This window comes from Notechis scutatus, chromosome 5 (genome assembly GCF_049901735.1).
Source record: "Notechis scutatus isolate UNSWTSFEM ecotype Mainland chromosome 5, rNotScu1.2, whole genome shotgun sequence".
Taxonomy (NCBI): domain Eukaryota; kingdom Metazoa; phylum Chordata; class Lepidosauria; order Squamata; family Elapidae; genus Notechis; species Notechis scutatus.
This window is the reverse complement of record NC_142013.1, coordinates 66909455-66932303: the sequence shown is the minus strand read 5'-3', so window position 1 is coordinate 66932303 and position 22849 is coordinate 66909455. Positions and strand designations below refer to the sequence as shown.

The following is a 22849-nucleotide window of genomic DNA, read 5'->3' as shown; positions in this document are numbered from 1 at the left end:
ATTATAATTCTTACTCCTATTCTGGGCTTTACATAATATTGTTCACTTGAACTGGAATAACACAGTGATATGTTTGCAGTTTATTTATGATCCTTTTCATATAACTACTGATGATCCTTGACAGATCATATTTCTTGTATCTTTCTCTTCACTAATTTCACTTCTCTGGTCAAGAAACAAAACATTCCCACTTATCCCACGTCTGAAATATATATTTTTGAAAGAAGCTTAAATTCAGGTAATGTGATAATAAGGCACAACAATGACGTAGATTATGATTAATTAATACAATTTAAATCTAATATTTTATAGCATTCATGCTTTCAGGGGCCTATTTCTTTTATTATAAAGCTTAGTATCATATATTTAATTTCTGATCTTGCTTTCTAGTTCCTTGAGCATGTAAGCACTTGAGTTCCTAAAGCAGGGCTGTCAAGCTTGCGTCACAGATAACAGATAATCAGAGTTGGAAGGGACCTTGTAGGTCATCTAGTCCAACTCCCTGCCCAAACAGGAGACCCTACACTATTTCTGTCAAATGGCAGTCCAATCTCTTCTTGAAAGCCTCCAGTGATGATGACGCTCCCACAAATTCCGAGGGCAAGCTGTTCCATTGGTTGATTGTTCCCACTGTCAGAAAGTTTCTCCTTATTTCCAGGTTAAATATCTCCTTGTTCAGTTTCCATCCATTATTCCTTGTCTGGCCTTCAGGTGCTTTAGAAAATAGCTTGACCCCTTCTTCTCTGTGGCAGCCCCTCAAATATTGGAAGACTGCTATCATGTCTCCCCTGGGCCTTCTCTTCACTAGACTAGCCAAGTCCAGTTCCTGTAACCGTTCTTCATATGTTTTATCTTCCAGTCCCCTAATCATCCTGGTTTTTTTTCTCTGTATTTTTTCTATAATCTCAATATATATTTTTATAGTGTGGTGACCAAAACTGGATGCAGTACTCTAGGTGTGGTCTGATGTCACATGCTGGCCACTCCCCTGCCCAGTTTAGCAAAGGGGGGGAAAGTTCCGATACGTCAGGTGACAACGCGAGTTTGACACCCCTGTCCTAAAGACTTTTAATCTTTAGAAAAAATTAATCTGTTTCATGTAGTCAGATAAATGAAGAGTATATTTCATGACTATATTCCTGCCTGCCTGCCATATGGCTGTTAATAAAGGAACAATCACAGTAAATTTGTTTTTTACATAATCCTTTTTCGCAGCAGTACAATCAAGTCTACTAGAAATCTTGAGTCTTATAAAAATATAAATTAATTCCACATTGCATTATTTGCTGTGTGAAGGATGCTTAATTGAAGAATAAGTATTGTGTAACCAATAATTACTCCTGTAACTAATTCATTTAAGGCATAGTTATCTGCATATCTTTTTCAGCCCAAAACTAGTTATAGCTCAAAGACAAACATGAACTAACTATTTCCATTGATCTGATAAGCCAAAAATACATTAAAAAATACAAGAAATAAAAAAGAGAAAAATCCTTTCAGTTAAATAATGTCATATGTGTGAGAAGTTCTCTTGGGAAGCACAGTTCTACTTTATAAACTAAGATGCAAAATAATCTAGTTTGTGCTTGTAATAATAGACTTTTATTTAAAAAGCATGCAATGATTTTGAAAATATATTTATCTTCAACAGTAAAAAAAACATGCTGTTCAGTTTCTACCAATGAAAAGTTTGTGAGAGTAATAGCCTTATTCTACAGATTAATCTATCAACCCAAGTAATTTTTCCTAATCATTATCTACAATCTGTAAGTTCAAGCAAAATCACTAACTCACAGGATACTATTAAGATAGATACGTCCTGATAGGAAATTTTCATTTTATATCTAAGTTAAAGTGATCTCCAGTAAACCAGTGAATAAAATTCTCCAAAAGCTCTCTCAGATGTCACAAAATCATAGCTTAGAGTTATTTCACATACAATGTATGCCTTTCCAAAGTATTTATTGTACAAAAATATATAGTGTATGTTAAACATACTTTTAGAATGAAACTATATTGAAATTTACTTTCCTGATACCATGTATAATTTCTAAAGTCATTGTTAAATGCATGTATTATGTAATCAGATGCTTCTTTTCTTTCTGCATAACAATTGTATGGTTTCATGATTTAAAACAAGTCTATTAAAACCTTTATTGTAATTAATACTACATAAACACAAGAGGTTTCCACACTGATTTTTAGGAGGGTTGAGGATTTTTTAGACATTTATTTAGTATACATATATACATTTATATACATTTAACTGAATTGCTTTCCAAGGCAACTGATAAAAACTAATAGCAAATATTTAGCCTTAATAAGTAACCGTGAAATAGCATAAAAGTTATATGTGAGTATGGTTATTCTAGTCTGAGCTGTTTTTCAATAGCATACTTTATTTATGTGTGTCTGTGTATGTGTTTTATTACAGTACTCTGACAAGGCCTTATTCACCCAGCTATGCTTTTACCATTATATTTTTGATGTGGACTATGCAAAAGAAAAATATACTGGTCCAGGGAAAGGTATGTTACAACACTGTCATTACCCTGAACGTTTAAAGTGGAAATTTGCATCATAAAAATCAGTCCTATTTTCTGGTGTTAGGCCAATCTGCCTCATTCTGTTAACATAATATACATAAAGGTACCTGACTGCATGAATTAAGAAATTGTATATAAAAAAGAAAATGGAGTGGTGCAGTGGCCTAAGGTGGAGCTCTCGCCTCACAAGTCTGTGAGTTCAATCCTAGCTAGAGGAAGATATTTCTCTCTCTGGGCATGATGAGAATATATCTGCTGAACAAAACTCCGCATTGGAGACAGGAAGGGGATCCGGCCATTAAACACTCTACTAACTCCATTCAGTTGCCCACCCTCCACCCTGCAAGGTATTATGGGGTTATTATGATGATGATGATGATGATGATGATGATGATGATGATATAAGAAAGAAAATGTATGTCATAATAATGCCTAAAGAAATTCCTGGGAAACGTTACATTCTCTTAAGTAATTGGGAACGATTTAGCCTTCCCTTTGCTGGAGGCTTTTTTTTTAATTAATCTTTTTATTATTTTTAAAATACACTTTCAGTTTTACCTACATAATGAGGTTATATTTATTAATATTTATACTGAAATGTATCTTATATATGCATTTTTATAAATATGTACATTAAATGATACGTAACTATCCAAAATATAAAGATAAAATTATACACTTGTGCAAAACTTGTCATAACTTGGTGATCTGGAATAATGATAGCCTCAGAAAGGGTGCTTTACAGCCCGTAAATGAACCACTTCCAGCCATCGTAAAATATTGCTCCACCATTCCCGCAGACATAAGATTACAATATGGGTACTTGGCACCCTGTTCTCATTTAGAACTAATTAGAATTAAGTACCCCACAGTCTTGGGATTGTTTTTTGTAATCTTCTCTGTTGGCTTCCCTGTCAATGGGGAAACTGGCAGGAAAGGTTGCAAGTTGTTGCTGCCTTATGACAGGACTTTGTCTGAGCTAATTTCTGAGGGTTGATTGAACATTTGAGCTCTTTTCCTTCAGTTCTTTTCCACATTCCACAACCCGTTGCAATGCCCTGTGATCATGTGATCGCCATTTATGATCTTTCCTATCAGCTTCCCCAGAAAGTCAGAGATGCCAATTGGGAAGGTTACAAGTCACGAATAATTCTCCCCCACCTGTGTATCCTTCCTTAGCCCCTCTGCCCTCATTCTGTGCAGGCCGCTTGTGCACCTCTACACACCCTCCCAAGGCATCATGGCACCTCCCTCACCATTTGTGCATCCTGCATACCCTCTCCAGTCTCCTTTACACACTCCTTGAGCCCTACCACAACTTTCACACATCCTTGTACCAGTGACCTGTTTGCAAGCCTAGGATTTCCAACTTCCTGCCAGCTTCACCATGGAAAGCCAGGAGGAAGTTGCTTCGCCTAATAACAATGGGATTCAATTCAGTTTAGTGGCAACTGAGACTGCAGGGATTTGCTGTTGCTAAGTGATGTAGTTATGCTTTATGACCCCATTGCTTAGTGGCAGAAATTCTGATCCTAATTGCCATAGTAAGTAAAGAACTACCTATATAGCTGTGCTCCTGTATATATAGAACTACATGTTTTCCATTCCTTGTCATACCTCTGAATTTTCAACTTTTTCACTTACTCCTTATTTAAATTTCCATTATTAGAACAATAGATAAGAGATTTGAGCAGTTTTTCCAATGATATTATAATTTCTGAAAATAAATTATGAATCAGAATGATTACAGCTATTGTAAAAACAATGGAAGATTGTTGTATACAAATAGCATTGTTGTATCCAAGTTGAGAGAATCCAATATACAGCCTGGGGCAATGAAATTAACAAATGCAACTAGCATTTGGGGAGCTATAATAAGGAACAGGAAGAAAAAGGTATGGGTTAATAATAAAATGTTGCTGATCTCAAGTATATATTTTGCTTAGTTTTTAAGTAGCAACTTGCAAGGCTGCAAAAAAATTGCTGGCTGTGGATATATGCTCTACGAGACATAGTCCGAAGCTCAGCAACTTTTCAAGGTTTAAGAGCATGAAGAATAGATCTAAAATAATTTTTGAACATAATATATTTTCTTTTGAATCTTTTGTTTTATGTTCTTTTGCATAATGTTTTCGTAACTTAGAATTATCTTAATTCTAAGGACTTCTAGTACTAGTATCAGATATATCATACCAATTATTAAAATAAAAATAGAAGATTAGATTATATTGAATCACTCACTGATTGAAGAAGGTTGGATATTAAAAGTATTGTGTATATTTTTAGATCACTACTTTCACTTCTTTCTAAGATCTTTACGATATTCATTTTTATACTGTGCATTTGTTTTAAAAATAAATCCATGCTCAGCAAATACTTTTACAAATTTATAACAGAATTTTACACTAGTCCTCCATAAATATACTAAACATGCTCAGTTAACTTTCTGGATGAATAGACTGTAAAATTGTATTTAGAAAAATGAAATGGTTAAGCTGTATGACCTCCAAGGAAATGCAAAGTCTAACTTGGAATATTCGCTTATATCCTTTAATTTGAACATTGTTTTTTTTCTCTTGTGCTCATGACTTGGTGTGCAAAATATCAATGCAAAGTGGAAGTTTTTTATGGATGAGTTGCTAATAAGCTATACAAGGAGAGCTTTCATCATGGTGGTATTTTTCAGTGATACTAATGAGGATCTTCAATATGTCTCTGCTAACAGTTGACAGGAGAAAAATACAAATTGTATATTGTCCCAAAAGAAACTTGATAATAAAGTACAATATTAAAAAGTGGGCATTTCTATAAATTAAGAAGATTATTCATTAGATACAAAGAAAATTATAAGAATTTATGTGCATATTAGGATGCACACTGTTAGGATGAATTGCCTTTTGGTTAGTATGAAAAGGTAGCAGTTATGTAATTATCAAGCTAATTTAGAAAGTAAAATCTTTTTACCATATTCAATATACTCAATTTCAGCTTGAGAAATAAATCAGACTTTAAAAATGTTTATAGAATAGAAAAGGCCTTAAATACAGTTTAAAGAGAATTCAAGTTTTAAGGCATGCACTATGTATTATCTGAAGTGTTTGAACATCAGTATTGAAGAAATAACAAAATTTGCAGTGCTGAAACATCAATTTAAAAATTTTCTAGCTAGTTTCAAATGTCTCAAGAGGATTTCTAGTTGATTTATTGTGATTTAGGATAAAATACATGTTTGATTATCACTAAATTAGTATAATTATGTCTTAAGAAGATAATTCACCATCTTAATATCTATAAGATTTTTCTTTAATTGTCAGTAAGTAATTGATACACTAGACTAATCGCTGTTATTTACTTATTGTTTGTTTGTTTATTTATTTATTTATTTTGAAGGTGGAAATACAGTTTTTAAGCAATAGGAAAGATTTTTTTTGTAGATGTATTGTGGTTATACAGTTGATAGTTTTTATTTCCATAATGTTTTTTACTACATAATTATACATCTTAATTATGTAATTACCATCATAATTATTATGTAATTACATGTAGTTCCACTAATTACAAAATCAAGAAGTATAATTATCTAGTACAAAATTTCTAAAATCTTATTTTATGAACTGGAGAGTATTTAAAAGACCAATTGGTAAACTAAGAACATATTTTCTTATTTTGATATGCTGATTTAATTTCTGGCCTCCATTTTTTGAATACAAAACTAAAGATGTTTCTGACATCTGCATTTGGTAACTTATAAAAGTAAAATAAAGTTATTTTGCTTTGCTATGTCACTTTCATCTCAATTTTTCCTCAGTTTTTGCTAGTATTCTTAGCTGCTTTTGCTAGTATTGTTAGTTGCTTTAATTTCAATAACTGCCTATTTATCAAATGTATAATTGCACATTGGAAATAATTGCAACATTAAGAAATCAGGTTATCAAGTACAGCCATTAGACTTTTTTTGTATGAAAGATAGGAGTTCTAGTCTCAATCTGGCATTGTCTGATTTGGCTTCTATTCTTTTTTATAATATAATGCAATGCTCATATAGTTAAGTATAAATTCAAGCTATTGTATATAGTTCCTATCATTTTTATTGAACAAACATTTGTATTTTATTTATAAACATATTCATACTGTGGAGATAATTCTCATCAATCAACTTTTATTCAATAAACAAACAAAAAAAGTCAAAGACCAGAGGTTTAGTTTTTTGACATTTCAGACTCGTGCTGGAGCCCATCCTCAGGGAACTTCTCTCTAGCAGAGTGTGTGCTTTGGGTTATTGTGTATGTGGTATTTCTATGGTGTCTATGGTTCTCTAACAACCAGTCACCATATAAATACCAGACACAGAAAAGCCCAAAGCATAACTGCTAGAGAGGAGTTCCCTGAGGATGGGCTCCAGCACAAGTCCAAAAGCTCAGAAGACCAAGCCTCTGGTTTCAGTGACCGACCCAGATTGAATCCTACAACATTATCCTGGGACATGTATATTTGCCTTCATTCATGAAAGAAATTATTTTATAAATCAAACTATTTCTACAAAAGAAATGTCCTTAAAATTAAAACCTGTTAAGTGGATGTAACCAGAAATTCTTTTGATCTTTTTGTTTTTGATAGTTTGGCCATCCTACATTGTACAGGAGGAATAAAGGAGAACATTTGTAGCTCAAGGTTCAAATCAGAGGTCCTTGGTACTTTCTAAGTTTGGTTGTTTTCTTGCAGACATATCATTACCCAAACTAGGTAACAACATCAGTATACAGGACAATTCTATAATAAGTTAGGCTTATATGGGCATTCAACATAGTTCAATAAATATATCCTCTTGGTAAGATTCCTAAACTGTTCCTGAAAGTTCAGCAGGCTTTATTCTTTTGTAAAGCTTTGAAGACCTGTCTTTTCCCCCAAGCACCGGGATCATATTAGATGACTGGACATTAGAAGTTGAGTTGGAACCAGGTTTTTATTGTTTTTAATGTTTTAATGTGTTTAGTTTTATAGTTTTAATATTGTTTTGTATGTTGTTTTTAAGTTTTGATTGGGAGCTGTCCAGAACTGAAGAAATGTTTTAAATAAATGAATCCATCTTTTCTTGAGAATATCAGCTCCATTTCTTAAATGTATGTGGGATTCCCAGCATTAGAGACTATTCCAGAGAGCTAGTTGTTCACATAAAATGTGCAAAGAAGATAATTTCACCCCAACCATTGAGATCTTGAGTGAGAAATATGTGCTGATTTGTTTAATGATCCCTTTGTTTGTTTTCTTGGCTATCCATGGTATTCTCAAGAGCCGTCTTTGGCACCAAAAGTCAAAAGTCTCATTGTTTTTTTCTATTTGGCTTCTTCAAAATCCAACTTTCAGTTCCATAAAGTATCCACAGGGATACTTTATGGAATAGGCCATTTCTTGCACTATTCTAATCTTTACAGATATAGACATATCACTGCATCTGAGTATATTTTCCAAGACCTTGCTGACTGCTCTGTCAAATCCTAATCTGAGGTGTATTTCTTGACTGCTTATTCATTTACTGTTGATATTTTTATTTATTCAGGCTTTCATTCATTTATCATGTTCATATATCAACCCATCTCATATACATGAATGTACCCGGCAGTGTACAATAAAAAAACCATTAAAACAAACATTAACACTTACAATAAAAACATTAATGCTAGTTAAAAAATTAAGAGACAGCATGTTTGATATTTGGTTGATCCAAAAAGGCAAAAGCTATCTATTAGTTCAATACCTTCATTACCAATTCTAAGGATTCTTGCTTTTATTGTGGTCATCATTAGTTTGGTCTTTATATTTAATTTTAGTTCCATTTTTCCATTCGGCTTTTTGAGTTTTGTTTAAAATCTCAAGGATGAGTTCTAGAAAAAATATGCACAAGATTCTGAGTGATTGCAATCCAGAACAAAAATTTAACTCTGTTAGATGATACAAATGGATGCATACCGGTAGGAGCACGATGAGATAGTACAGAAAAAGCTATTTGGTCATTTAGAGACACTGGAATAAAGGAGAAATTGTCATTGAACAGTGAAGCTCTTATTTAGAAAATGTCTGTTTTAAATATGTAGTTGAAGCATAATTCTGTTAATGTGTATGCAATGCAGTAATGACTCTAAAAACATGATTGATTTGCTTGATTATCACATGCAATTGAGAAAAGTGGTGAAAAATATAAGGGTAATGAGATATTGTGAATATGGGACAGCTCACTTTTTGGTAACAGCCAGACTGTTGCTTGTTGTAGTCTTATCAATTGGTTCTGCTTCTGTGGAAACCACACAGCCTGACTGATAAAGACACTTAAAGGTACATCTCTTCTCATAAGTTATACCCAGGCAAAAAAAAAAAGTTCTGTAGTTATCTCCAAATGTTTTAAACAATTTGCTACATCAGAATGGCCAACATCAAAGTTCTAGTATGCCTTACTAATAAATATTACATGAGAAAAATCAATGTGTCATTTTGATTTAGCAAATGCCTGCTTGATATTATCAAATTGCTATATTATCAAATTGCTTAAATGAAATAACCCTAGTTTGTAATGTCCATAATTTTGCCATGAATATGCATATCAGTATTAGTATAGCTTGTGAATTATTTGAAGTTAAAACCTAGAAGTAAAGGAAATAGATATCCTGATTCCCCGGTATTCTTCATGAAATATTTATATGGGCAATCAAACTAGAATATATATATTTACATCTTTATAGTAGGAATATTAATTGTTATTTTTCATTGTAGTTGTTTCCATTTTTTACTACTAGGTTCTTACAATAAATATTGGCCAAAGATAACTGTAATCCAGTTTGCTTATATTTTTATTTTTAACCTCTGGTGTTTCCTGAAATTAATCTTATCAGGGTCATATCTGTCAAATGTGTTTTCTTTCTTAATTCATTTAACTTCAGATATGACAATTATTTTGACATGAAAATGTTATTAATTGTAATATTTTCATTTAAAACAGATATTTTTATTTTTCAAAAGATGTATATACTGGGAGAAATAAAGGAAAATGAATGACAGCCAGAACTATTTTATGTATTAGATAAAAGCAAATAATTCATTTAATGTCAAGTACATGAACTTAAAATTAATTTTTTGAGCTATTCATTGTGGCTGTAGCATGTTTTTATAGCTGTAGGTTGCCTATTTAAAAATTGATTGAAATAATAACAGGAATAGTGAAAACCAATTTCAATATTTGACATTTTTAATTTTACTTTATATTGTATTTTAAATTAATGGAATCTAATTGGACCATTATAAAAATACATATCCAGATTATTTTCCTGATTGAATTGATTGATAACCCAGTTGGTTTTTCAGATATCTAGGAAATTTTCTCTTGTTTCATGAGCTGGTTTGAGTTTATTTTATAAAGAAAAGGTAAACAATAATGAAAAAATATTCTGAGGGTAAGCTCACTAAGTAACTTAAAGTTACTTCACTGAAAATTGTACATCAAATAATTATTAAACCTTCCTCACATAAAAACACAGAGCAAATATGTAATAGTATAGGAAAACAACTTGCCTTGTTTAAAATTAAGTGATAAATACAAATAGTTTTATGCAAAAAGTAAAATTACCTGAAATATTCACTATCCAACATAAATAGGGCTATATTATTTAATGAATTAAATTTAATCCTTTTTTAAAAAAATAAACCACATGGAATTAAATGGAATTAAATGGAATAACAATTTAAAAAACTTTGCAGGTGTTAAGTAAAATGTTTTAAGTGGTATTACGCTTTCTCTAGGTGCTGAGATGCATCCCTTTGGTTATTGAATAGAACCAGATACGCAATCCCATGTTTACGGAAACCTCCAAAATGTTTCTATCTTGTTCTATACTATAGGGAGTTAATGGTTTGGTGTTTGGGGGCCGGGGGGGGGGGTTGAAGGAGAGGAAGTACATCATGAAATGAATGCCTAGCATTTCATTTCTGCTAAAAAACAAATTATTTTTCCTTCAAAAATAGGACATTTGTTTTACATATTCCTCAGATTTATTTTCTCCAGTAGGAGGCTGAGTTGTTTACAGACTCTAAACATAAAATGTTGCAAATAAAAAAATAGTAAAGGACAGATAATACTGAAAAGGTTTGTTCTAACCACATTAAAGGGCACCCACAGCTGGGGGTAGAAGCTGAGCTCTTGCCCAAAGGCCCTTTGTCAGGTCTTCAAGGCTGTCCAAATTCTGTATTTAATTGGAAGGGAGAAATCCTATATTGGGAATATAGTAATTTAACTAAATGCAAATTTAATTATTAGATGAACTAATTACCTAAATTCTATTTAGATCAAATCAAATTCTAAACTAAACTTGATATAGTTAATTAGTATTTTATTGAATTCAATCCTTACTGATTACTAGCAAGCTTTTTGAATATTATTTATTAATCAAACTTATATGCCTCTGCAACAGACTTTCAGTGCGTCACAAGATACACAAATACCATAACTGTACATAAAAACATCTTATAAATATAAATTTAAGAATTAAAAACAATATATGGTATCTGATTCCAAAAGCCCACGGGGAAAGCTCTGTTTTCTATTTTCTTTTTTTGTGTGTGTTTTAAAACGAACTTTATTTGCAATGGATTAAAAAGATATAAACCTATGAGTATACAGAAATAAAAAATAGTAAACATACAAATAGGACAGTAAACATATTTCTTTCTATTACATTTGATAATAGGATTGATAGTTCATAATAAACAATAATAAATAATAATTGGCAAGTATTCCTTGTCTCTTATAGATAACATATTAATAAATAAGTAACACATGTTACTCTACTATTGCTATTGGATTATAACTGTATTATTTAATCATTAGAGCCTTCATAATGTTTATGTATTAGAGGAGAAGCTTGAAACCATTGTTTTATATATTCAGCATATACAACTATATATAATATGTTTCCTGGGTTCATTTATTCTGTACATTCTTTTTCTTGCGTTCTACCCAATTGCACCATTTATCCAACACCAGGTAGTACTCTGAATCATCCTTCCCATTTAATTTGAGCGTGAGCCTCTCCATTTCGGCACATTCATAAATTTTTTGAATAATAATGTGTATTGGTGGTACGTTAGGCCTTTTCCAATATTGCACCAAATAAATTTGCATTGCTGTTAGTAAGTGGATGATCAGGTATCTCACTTTGGGAGAATAGTCCCCTTTAATCATCCCCAGGAGGAACAGTTCTGGTTTCCACTCCAGTCCGCATTCAATCATTTCTTCTATCCATATTCTTATCCTTGTCCAATATTTTTTAATCTTAGGGCATGTCCACCAAAGGTAGAAATAGGTACCGAATTTCTTTTTACATTTCCAACAGCTTGGGTTTGCTGTTGGATATATAGCTAATCTAGAGGGTGCCAGATGCAATCTATATATCATTTTATATAGATTTTCCTTATATGGTATTGATTTTGTTAATGTAAGATTCCTTTGCCAGATTTCCTCCCAGTCGTCCAGATCTATATTATAACCAAAGTTTTTTTCCCAGGCTAGCATTGGTCCTTTCCCAATTTCCTCAGCCAATTCGTATTCCAGTAGGTAATTATATAATTTAGATATCATATTTTTCTCTGGGCTGAGGAGTATTTTATCTAATTGAGTGTCTTTTATTTCAAATCCATAATCTTTTACATCCCTATTATATCTCATTTTTATTTGAAAGTAGGACCAATTGTCAATAATTATTTCTTGGGTTTCTAACTCCTGAATCGATTTAAGCTTTCCCTCATTGTCTAGAATTTGGTGGTATTTGAGCTTTTTGCTAATATCCATTGTGTTGGGATGGAACATCGCCTCCATTGTTGAAAGCCACCTCGGAATTTTAGTGTAATGGTTCCTTCTAATATCTGTCCAAATTTTAATCAGAGATTTACGTATAGTGTGTCTGGAGAAATATGAATGGCTTTTATTGTTTGGGTTCCACAAAAATGCGTGCTACCTTATTTGTAAATCATGGCCCTCAAGTGTTAAGATTCTTTTATTTCCCAATTTAACCCAGTCCTTTATCCACACTAGTGCCGCCGCTTTGTAATAAGTCTCCCAGGCGGGAAGTCCAAAGCCACTTTTGCTTTATTATCTTGTAGATAGATTTTTTTATTCTTGTTTTTTCCCCTGCCCAAATGAATTTCATAACAATTTTATCCAAGTCTTTAAAGAATTTTTTATCCAATAATATCGGAATTGTTTGAAATAAAATTTTTGGTAGTACATTCATCTTAATAATTGCTATTCTACCTAATAATGAGATTTGCATTTTACTCCAATTTTCCAGATCCTTTCCAATTTGTTGCAATAATTTGATATAGTTGTCCTCCCTCAGTGTTGATGCTCTAGGTCTTAGCCAAATGCCTAAATATTTGATCTTATTCACAATTTGTAATCCCATCATTTCCTCTAATTCTTTTTGTTTACTGTTTGTTAAGTTTTTAACTAGCATTTTAGTCTTTTCCTTGTTAATTTTTAATCCTGCCAATTTGCCAAATTTATCTATTTCATTTAATAATACTTGTCCCGAATCTATTGGTTCTTCTACAAGGACCATGTCATCCACAAATGCTTGTAATTTGTACTCTTGACTTTTAATTTTTGTTCCCTTAATTTCTTTGTTTGATGTACTTCTGTCCAATAATGTTTCTAGAATTGTTATAAAAAGCAGAGGTGACAGCAGGCATCCCTGCCTGACACTCTTCTTTATCTCAAATGGTTTGATAGCTTTTCCATTTATCAGTACATTTGTCTTTTGTGTGGCATAAATTGAATTTAGCATTTTTGCAAAATTACCACCAAATTTCATCAGATTAATCTGGTATTTCATGAAATCCCAATTAAGATTATCAAAGGCCTTTTGCGCATCCAGGAAAACAAGAGCCACTTGGTTTCCTGGGTGCAGTTCATAAAATTCTAATATATCTATTATCGTTCTCCTATTATATCTAATCTGTCTCATGGGAAGGAATCCGTTTTGGTCAGGGTGAATTTTGTCATTGAGGACTTTCTTTAATCTTTCTGCCATTACAGTCATGAAAATTTTATAGTCTGAATTTAGAAGATATATTGGTCTATAATTCTTTATTTGATTGGCATCTGCACCCTCTTTAGGAATTAATGTAATATAAGCTTCCTTCCATGATTCTGGAATTTTAGCTTCCAATAATACCTCATTGCAGATCTCTAGCAACACTTTTTCTAGTACCTCTCCTATCTCTTTATATAACTCACTTGGAAAGCCATCTGGGCCTGGGATTTGTTGCTTTTTTGTTTTTTAATTGCTTCTTTTAATTCACTTAAAGTTATTTCTTTATTAAGTATCTCCTTTTTGTCCTCTGGTAGCCGATGTAAAACTCCTTTCAAATATTCTTCTATTTTGTTTAGATCAACTGTATCTTGCTTATATAAGTTCTCAAAGTACTCTCTTACAATTACCTTCTTTTTTTCCAAATCAGTCTCAAATACTCCATTTTTGTCCACTAATTGGTATATTGTTCTTTTTTTATTTTCTTTTTTCAGTTTGTACACTATTTTTCTACTATTTTCAGAAGGCAGATAACATTGGATCCTCCCATGGGAGGCTATTCCAGAGGACCTGCCCCACCTCCCAAAAATGGAGGACAATCACCTACTCCCAGAAAATTGAAGTAGTTGGGCAAACTCTAGTTGGGATAGGGTTACCTGCATCTCTAGATAATCTGGTGCCAAACCAATACAAGTGTAATCTATCACCTCCTATAAACAACTCTGGAATTCTGGGTCACTGCATTTTATACCAAGTGAAGCTTCTGGGTAGTCTTGACAGGTAAATCCATATAAATTGCATTGCAATAGTGTGATTGGGTGGCAATGAACAAATGAATCATTTTAGTCAAATACTCTCATCCCAAGTAAAACTGCAGTAGGCAGAACTATTGCACAAAGAATTCCCTGGTCACAGTTTCTCCTTGCTGATCCCAAAGGACCTGCAAACTACAGACCAGCTCCAATAGGGACAGTACAAATCTGTTCGGACACAAAATGGGTCATAGAACTCTATCCCAACTAGATTTTGCCCAACTACTTCAGTTGTTCTAGGAGTAGGTGATTGTCTCTCCTGATGTACAAACAATAGCTCCATCTTGCTAGGATTCAATTTAAGTCTTCTCTGTCTCATCCAGACTTGAATAACCTGCAGGCACCAGGCAAGACTTAAACTGCATCTCAAGCCTGACTCAGACTTGCATTGTACAGTTGGGTATTGTCAACACTTTAGTAGTACTAGACCTGAAACTGCCTGGTGACCTTTCCCAGCATCTTCATATAAGTAACGAGAAAGAGAACTAACCCTATGACCCTACACAAGGGAGCAGCTACTGTGCCAATCTTTCTCCCTAATCACTGTCAATTTGAACCAACCACTGAGGAGGGAAGGGGAAACATGCTTCTAATCTCCAGTCCTTGCAGCTCCTGCAGAAATATCACAGTCAATAGTACTGAAGGATGCTGATTGGTCCAAAATGACTAAGAACACTATACCTGTGTGTGCTCAGACTATACAGAGGATCTTCATATCATACAAACAACCATTTACAACATACAAAGCCAAGACTTGGCCTACTTCCATAGTGATAATGGCATAGACCTAAAAGAAGGAAGTAAAATTATTTTCTTATATTTGGATGCCAAGAAGTTGGTGATTCTGAAAGTTATAACTTCAATTGATTGTCAAGACTGGTAGTATTGATGGTAAATTATTACTGTAATGCATTTTGCATATAATGTTGCAAACTATTTAATTATAATGCAGCAGTTGATATTTTAGTGAACAATAATTTTTACTTTTTATGGGTGATTCAGTCAAAGCATCTAATTATTATAATAATATTAATATTACCAGAAGCATATTTCCTGGGTCTGAATATGTTAAATATTTTAAAGTATCTAATATCTTAGAATATATTGCCCACTTTTGAAATATCAGGATTGCCAATTGTCAATAAATCTATTTGCATCTCTTTTCACTGGTTTTCTTAGCAACAGATCAAATTAGATTCGTCACAGTGGGCCTATAGTGATTTCAAAATGAAATGGAATATATTAAGGCAACCAACCACACTGATTAGATCGCAAGCCTCATTTAATTTTATACATTCACACATTACAGTGAAAAGCAGAATTTAATGCATGACTGTGATTGTATCTTGAATGACTTCAAAGGTCATCTGTTATAGATGCATAATTTGTCGCTATTAAATACCTACCTAATTAATAAAGAATTTTCTATGGTCATTAGTTATCAGTATAATTTAATTTCGTACTTATGCTCCTCCAAAAAATTGCAGTATATTGTTCTGACCCTAGCCTAGCAATCAATTTACCATATGTTCTCTGTGCATGACTTGTGTAGTATACATACCAGAAATAGTAACGTTTATTTGTGATACTGCCATATTAATGTAATATTAAGTCTAAATGCAAATCCTGTAAGTATATAAATGTTACCAATGTTACCATGTGGCCAAGCAAATTTAGACTACACATACAAGTTTGGAGAGGTGACCAAAAGGAAGTCTCATGTAAGATTGGAGTCATAGTGCATATCATATACAATCAGAGTTTATTCTAGACATTTTTGGTATAACTTCATTTCTCCTGGGGGGAAGCCGGCTGCCGGAGTGTGCTGCAGCAGCTCCTCTTGGTTTTATTTTATCAATTTTTAGTACTCCCATTGGATCCTTTTTATTTAAATAATATTTTCTGGAGAAGATAACAGCATAGACCACAACACAGACAAAAGTTTTTGTTTTGCTGAGGACTAACAAGGCATGGGGAAAAGACAGAAGTGCCATGGCACTAGCCCAGGATCTCTCCAACCAGTGAAGACTGCAAAACAACCAAGAATTGAGGAGCACTTTGCTGGCAAGAGATCTGTAAGTAAAACTAACCCCCCTCCATTTCCAACAATCTTGAGAAGTTAGAACGGGACCTGCAAAGAGATCTGACAAAACAGCAGATATAAGATTTTCCTGATCTAGTGGGGGAGGAGCAAAATGACTGCCAGAGTTTTTCACAAACAACTAAGCCAGTTACAGCTGATATGGAGACTGTAATAAAGACTAAAAAGATTAACAATAATCTAATTCAAAGTGAGGAGAGCTTACCCTGGGAGAATACAACAGAGTTTATGGCAAAACAATGCCTTCTCACAGCGCAAATGGCTGTCTCAATATTTGAACAATTAATAACCATCCAACACGATGTAGAGACACTAAGAAAAGATATCGCTGTCTTTCTGCAAGCATAGTATCGGGCTGCAGACCCCATCACCAACGTGCTTACAGCAGACCTGGGTAAATCCCATATTCAGGATATGGAAGAAGAAAAAGAGCAAAGACCCAGGGAAACAGTTAAAAAGTTGGCAGCCCTCTCAGAAAAACAGCCGTTCTCCAGACAAGGCAACAAGAGGAGGAGGTATCAATAGAGAAGTTTCATAGGAAGCCAGGAAAGCATCTCCCCTATAATCATATTGCTCATTGCAAACACAACAGATTGCTTTGAGAATCCATATGAACAGACTTAATTACGGATGCTGGATTACTAAGAGTGCTATACTAAAGTCCCAAAGTCAGCTTCTTCACTGCCATCGGGGGAAGATTGATCTTCGTGCTGTGGAGTAGCTTCCTGAGGTCCCAAATTGGAAGCAGTTACTCCTGAATTTCAAGCAGCCCACCATTCCACTTATGCCGTTTAAGATGAAGGCACATTTAGCCTCTTTCCAAATATTTCCCATCAGAGTTTTCTGTGAGGAAAAGGTTAAACCTTTATTTGTTAACATGCGAGCACCCGTGGCTGCTGTCTCTGCATTCTCAACCTTGGAAAAAAGAGAGAAAGAAAGTGGGAGTCAGCCAGCCTTGGTCAGTGAAGATGTACTTCTGTGCTGTTAAGTACAGCACAGAAACAGGCCTCATTAATGCTTTTGGCCCTCTCCCAAGAAAAGAGCAAGATAACAACAGTTAGAAAATTTAAAGAAATCCTTGTTGGTCACAATGGACATTGCTGAACCACTTATAGATCTGGTTTCCCCAATCATTGAACCTCTTCTCCCCCAGAGGGCAAAGGATTGCACGAATATGAGATGGAAAACAGAAGCCAAGATACACAGGGACCACTAGAGGCTCCAGTAGAGATGGAGATACTATCATCCTTATATGAATATCCTATGACATCTTCAGCACCACAACAAGAGATTGGGAGAGGTCCCACAACAGTACCATCATCTCAAAGTCGAATGAAGCATGACCTAATAACCCCTTGCCCTATACCTAGAGAAGAAGCACAGGAATGGCAATCTGTGCTAGCTGGTGCTAAAACCCTTTATTCTGAACACAGGATTCAGATGTGTCTCCCCTCCTTTTAGAGAAAGCCAATTTCATGCGTGATAACAACTCAGTCCAGTTCAACAACCCTACAACTTCCCTTTGTATAAATCAAATTTCCTGATGAGTGGCAGAAGATGATCCCCTCTCCATTATAACCTGGAATATAGTGGGCTGGACTGTCCCATCAAAAGACCAACTCTTTTTTGACTACATATCACAATTTGACATCCTCTTCTTACAGGAAACCTGGACCCCCGCAGAGATACAGTTAGATGGTTATTGGACCAACTCTTTCCCGGCTGCCCCAAGTAAGGTGGGTGGGAGAGCTAAAGGGGGTATTGTGACACTAGTTAATACAGCCCTGCAATTTAAATGTGTATCACTGCCAACTTTTCAGCCATGGGTTGTGACTACCTTACTTTTATATAAACAGGTGGAGATTTTGCTTTATAATATCTACATTCCTCCACTCAAGAAGAAGGATTTGGGATAGCATAGAAGATTTTATCCTTGGCTGTTCAGACAAATACCCAACACCAGCAATAATTATTGGAGGGGACTTAAATGCTAGGATGGGTCCAAACAATCAAGCATTATTTAATTAATTTAAGATCCATTATGATGAGAATGTACCAGAACAACCCCTGCATTCCAGACAATTTAAAGACCCTAAAGCAAATTGGGCAGGTTTATGTGTAAGACAGATGACTTTACGTTTTGACTTTTGTATCCTAAATGGTTCCACAAAAGGCAACTACCCAGCAGAAGATACTTATTGGGGAGCAGGAAGAAAATCCACAGTTGATTATTGGATAATATCATATGACCTCCAGAAGTTCTTGCAAAAGATGGGGGTAGACTCACGACTGGAAAGTGATCACAGTTTAGTAATCCTTACTCTCACATTACACCAGAAATCTCTAACGACTGGTTCAATCGACCTACCCAGGCTAGAGAACCAAAATACCCAGGTAAAAATTAAATGGACCAAGAAAAATGCAAAGGAAGTTACTAAATGGATGTTAGTGCCAGAAACAATAGAACTTTGTACATCTCTACTAAGAAGTAAATTTGAAGGATCAAACTTAGAGGGGTTTGAAACTTTAATTTCAAATTTGAAATCGGTTCTCACTAACAGAATACTAGCTCAATCCAAAAAGCCGATTTTAAAGAATAAAAATTGGTTTGATAGAGATTGCGTGCAACTGAAAAGGATATATAATAAAGAATATAGGAAAAGTAAAAACACCCCTTCTGAGGATCACACTCGCTACTTAAAGCCGTTGAAGGCTCAATATAAGACCCTGCTAAAAGAAAAGTACGGCTCTGAAGGAGTCTTGGCATAGATTAATTGCAGCAGTCAAGACAAAAAGTACGTCCCTTTTCTGGCACATCACTAGAGGATTGGGGAAATCCCCCCTACCCCCAACTAATCAGGTACCGATTCATGCCTGGGAAGAATATTTTAGAGAGCTATATACAGACCCTGACTATATAACTAAGGAGAGCCAAATTAGTTTGGACCAAACTCCTTAATGGCCCCCGGTTACAACCAGGAGAGATATCCTGGTTGATCAGAACCCTCAAGGCTAATAAGGCACCAGGTGCTGATAATGTCCTGCCAGAAATAATCAAAAAGAATGCCAGTTGGTGGGCTCCACTTTTAGCATCTCTGTTTACATTTATAGATAAAACGGGCCGTTTGCCAAGAGATTGGGGACTAGCAATTATCATACCAATTTATAAAAAAGGTAATAGAAATGACCCAGATAATTATAGACCTATTGGCCTTCTGAGTGTTATTAGTAAATTGTATGCCAAACACCTAAACTATAAACTCCAGGATTGGCTAATTTCCGGGGGGATAATCAAAGATGAGCAAGCTAGTTTTAGAGAAGGAAGATCTACGGTGAATGATATCTTGGTACTTCACCATCTGGTTCAAAAATACACGAATAAAAAAAAATCCTCTCTTTTTGTAGCCTTCGATTCAATATCCAGGAATACCCTCTGGGAGAAATTAAAACGCACTACCATCGATAAATGCCTCCTTTTCCTCATATAAAAATTGTATGCTAATTCCACCTTGAAAGTGAGGTGTAATCCTCAAGGGACTTTAATTGGCCCAGTAAGGATACAAAAAGGGGTACGGCATCTTATCCCCCTCCCTTTTTAACTTCTACATTAACCCTCTGATCAACCTCTTACAGAACCCTGATTTACATCCACCTAACGTAGCACAACGTAAAATCTCGATTCTCCTATATGTCAATGCTGCTGCTATAATTTCACAAACTCCAATAGGACTAAAGAAAGCAATTACAGCAACACTTGAATTTTGTAAACAAAATAAGCTGGTCCTTAACTTTGATAAATCTTTGATAAAAGTTTTAGTTTTTGCTAAAAGATCTAGACAATACTCCTGGAAAATAGAAGGGCAGAGTTTAGAACAGGTTAGGACATTTAGATATCTTGGGGTGGTTTTCCACTCGCAAGGGACATGGAAGGCACACCTGGATCACATATTGCAAGCAGCCTGTAGGTCCTCAAATGCAATTAAACGTTTTTTTTACACTGGTGGAGGGCAATTAGTACCTGCGGCCTTAAAACTTTTTGAGGCCAAAACATTGGCACAAATTCTATATGGAGCACAAACAGGAATCTTTGCAAATAAAAGACTTGCTAGAACCTATACAAACCAAATTCCTGCAAGCCATCTTGGCTTCACCCAAAAAAACTCCAAATGCCCAGGTAAGAATTGAGACAGGCTTGCTTCAAATTCAGGTAAGAGCCTGGAAGATGATGATCATTCATTGGCTAAAAATGCATTTCTTCCCAGAGGGATTGACCCCTCTAGTACTGACTGATAACTACCCCTCCTCCTGGAAGCAGGCAATAGACCACAAACTGGGGTCCTATGGGCTCTCACCAGTATTCTTAATGTCCCTAGGCTTTGGCCAAGCAAAGCAAGTAGTAATCAATAGAATGAAGGACATGGAGTTCCAAGAACTAAATAGGTTGGCTCGCCACAGCAGGGACAGAATCAAACCGGGAGTGTGGGAATCAGCAAGATATCTAAATGTTCTGATCTTCCCAAAACAAAGAATAGCATTCTTCAGAGCCAGATTTAATATTCTCCCATCAGCACTCCTTCAGGGCAGGTATAAGAAAACATCAATAGCAGAACGGGTATGTATATGTGGTAAAGGAGAAGTTGAAGATATCTCACATGTTTTATTGTACTGTGAATTATACAGAGTTTATAGGTCATTGTATATTCTCCCCTTACAGAGAGGTTGCCAGGGAGGGCAGACAATTTTTATGTAGACTTTCTCCTCCAGGATTCAAACCTAATAAAGGTTACGCATGCAGTGGCAAAATTCTGTGTTGCTGCAATGTCTACTATAAAAAAAAATGGTTACAGAATTGTAGCTGTCAATTTGTGACAATTTTTGGAGATAGAACAAACTTTGGAAAATGATATTTAACACATATTTATTGGCTCTCCACTCATATAAACCAGGGAGTGTCCCTAACTGTTTGAGAACATGTATTTTCTTAACTAAGACCGTAATAAAGTTATTTATTCATTCATTTCTCCTAAAGAATAATATCATTAGTTTAAAAACTATTTGCTTTTTTAGCCCTGGATTTCATCTCTAATTTCATATAATTTGATTTTTTAAAAATATTTTACAATTTTAGCTTTTAATAAATGTAAATGTATGATAATATTTACATACAATTAATATCTAAAATATAAAATTTCCCAAGGCACCTGTTTCTTTTAGAAAGTTATTCTTAAAAATAAACTTAGGTTGAGAACTTCCACTTTTTTACAAAATGAATTGTTTCTTGAGATCTGATCAATTTGAAAAATGTGTATCGTATTAAGCCTTTATTATTTCCAAGAGTCTTTTCAAAAGCAATACAGAGAAATGTTTGATCTCAGAAACAGTGCTGAGTGTTGAGGCCACTGCAGGGCCTTCTTTATGGCCTTTGATAATAATATTCCTTTGTAGTAGGAACCTGGAGAGAATTCTGTCTTCTAGATCTTATAGGATAGGCAAATAACAGCTGCACGTAAACAGTCTTGAAGATACCCAGATCCTGGGCTATGTATTGTAACCAATCAGATACATTAAAGATCATAAATAGGTTATGAAAACAAGTGTTTAATTGTAAGAGTCTTTGACTCTGGAGGTAATAAACTATTTTCATGATGAGTATTCAGAACAGATCTTTCTAATCAAATATTAAACTTTTCTTTCATTTGGAAAATACTTATTACAGCTGTTGACCATGTTGACTGAAAAATCTGGGAGTATTGTCCTAGTTAGAACATCTACAGGGCACTCAATTGGAGGAGATCTTGTGTCTTTTCAATGTGTTAATTCTCATTCTGATCATTTCTGGAAATTAACACATTTTTTTTAAAGAGAAGAAAACTATAAACAGTTAACAGGATATAGCATTTATTCTGTATTATGTACCTATATATCACAATGTTTAATGTAGATTGCTTTCTGTATAAAATGTGTGATTTCCATAACCCATATAATAATAATACTTTATTTGCGGTCACAGACCAAAACACAAGTACAACCAAAAGAAGAACATGGGAAAATTAATCATGAACAATTGGTCACCAAAAACTTGACTAAGGGGAATTACAGCATTCTCCTCTGATGGTTACAGCTCTTAAAAAAAATGGGAACCAAAGAAGTGATATATGAGGAGCCATCCCCTAGACAATATAAGAACAAATTACTAACATTGTGTCTAGAAGGGTCTGTTTCAAGGAGAGACAGTAACTTAGATCTGCCTGTGTTATACATAGGGCAATATAAAAGGACATGCTCCACAGTTTCAACCACAGGGGCATAGCCGCTCGT

At 34.4% G+C, this 22849-nt stretch overlaps 1 protein-coding gene across 3 annotated transcripts in view; it reads left to right on the top strand.

Moving 5' to 3' along the window:
- POLA1 (DNA polymerase alpha 1, catalytic subunit) overlaps nucleotides 1-22849 on the top strand; it is a 360204-nt gene that overhangs the window by 296778 nt on the left and 40577 nt on the right. For all 3 annotated transcript variants that reach the window (XM_087966893.1, XM_087966892.1, XM_087966891.1), the window contains exon 36: nucleotides 2435-2528. In XM_087966893.1, the coding sequence (XP_087823019.1) occupies nucleotides 2435-2528 (94 nt within the window). The remainder of the gene's footprint in view (nucleotides 1-2434; nucleotides 2529-22849) is intronic.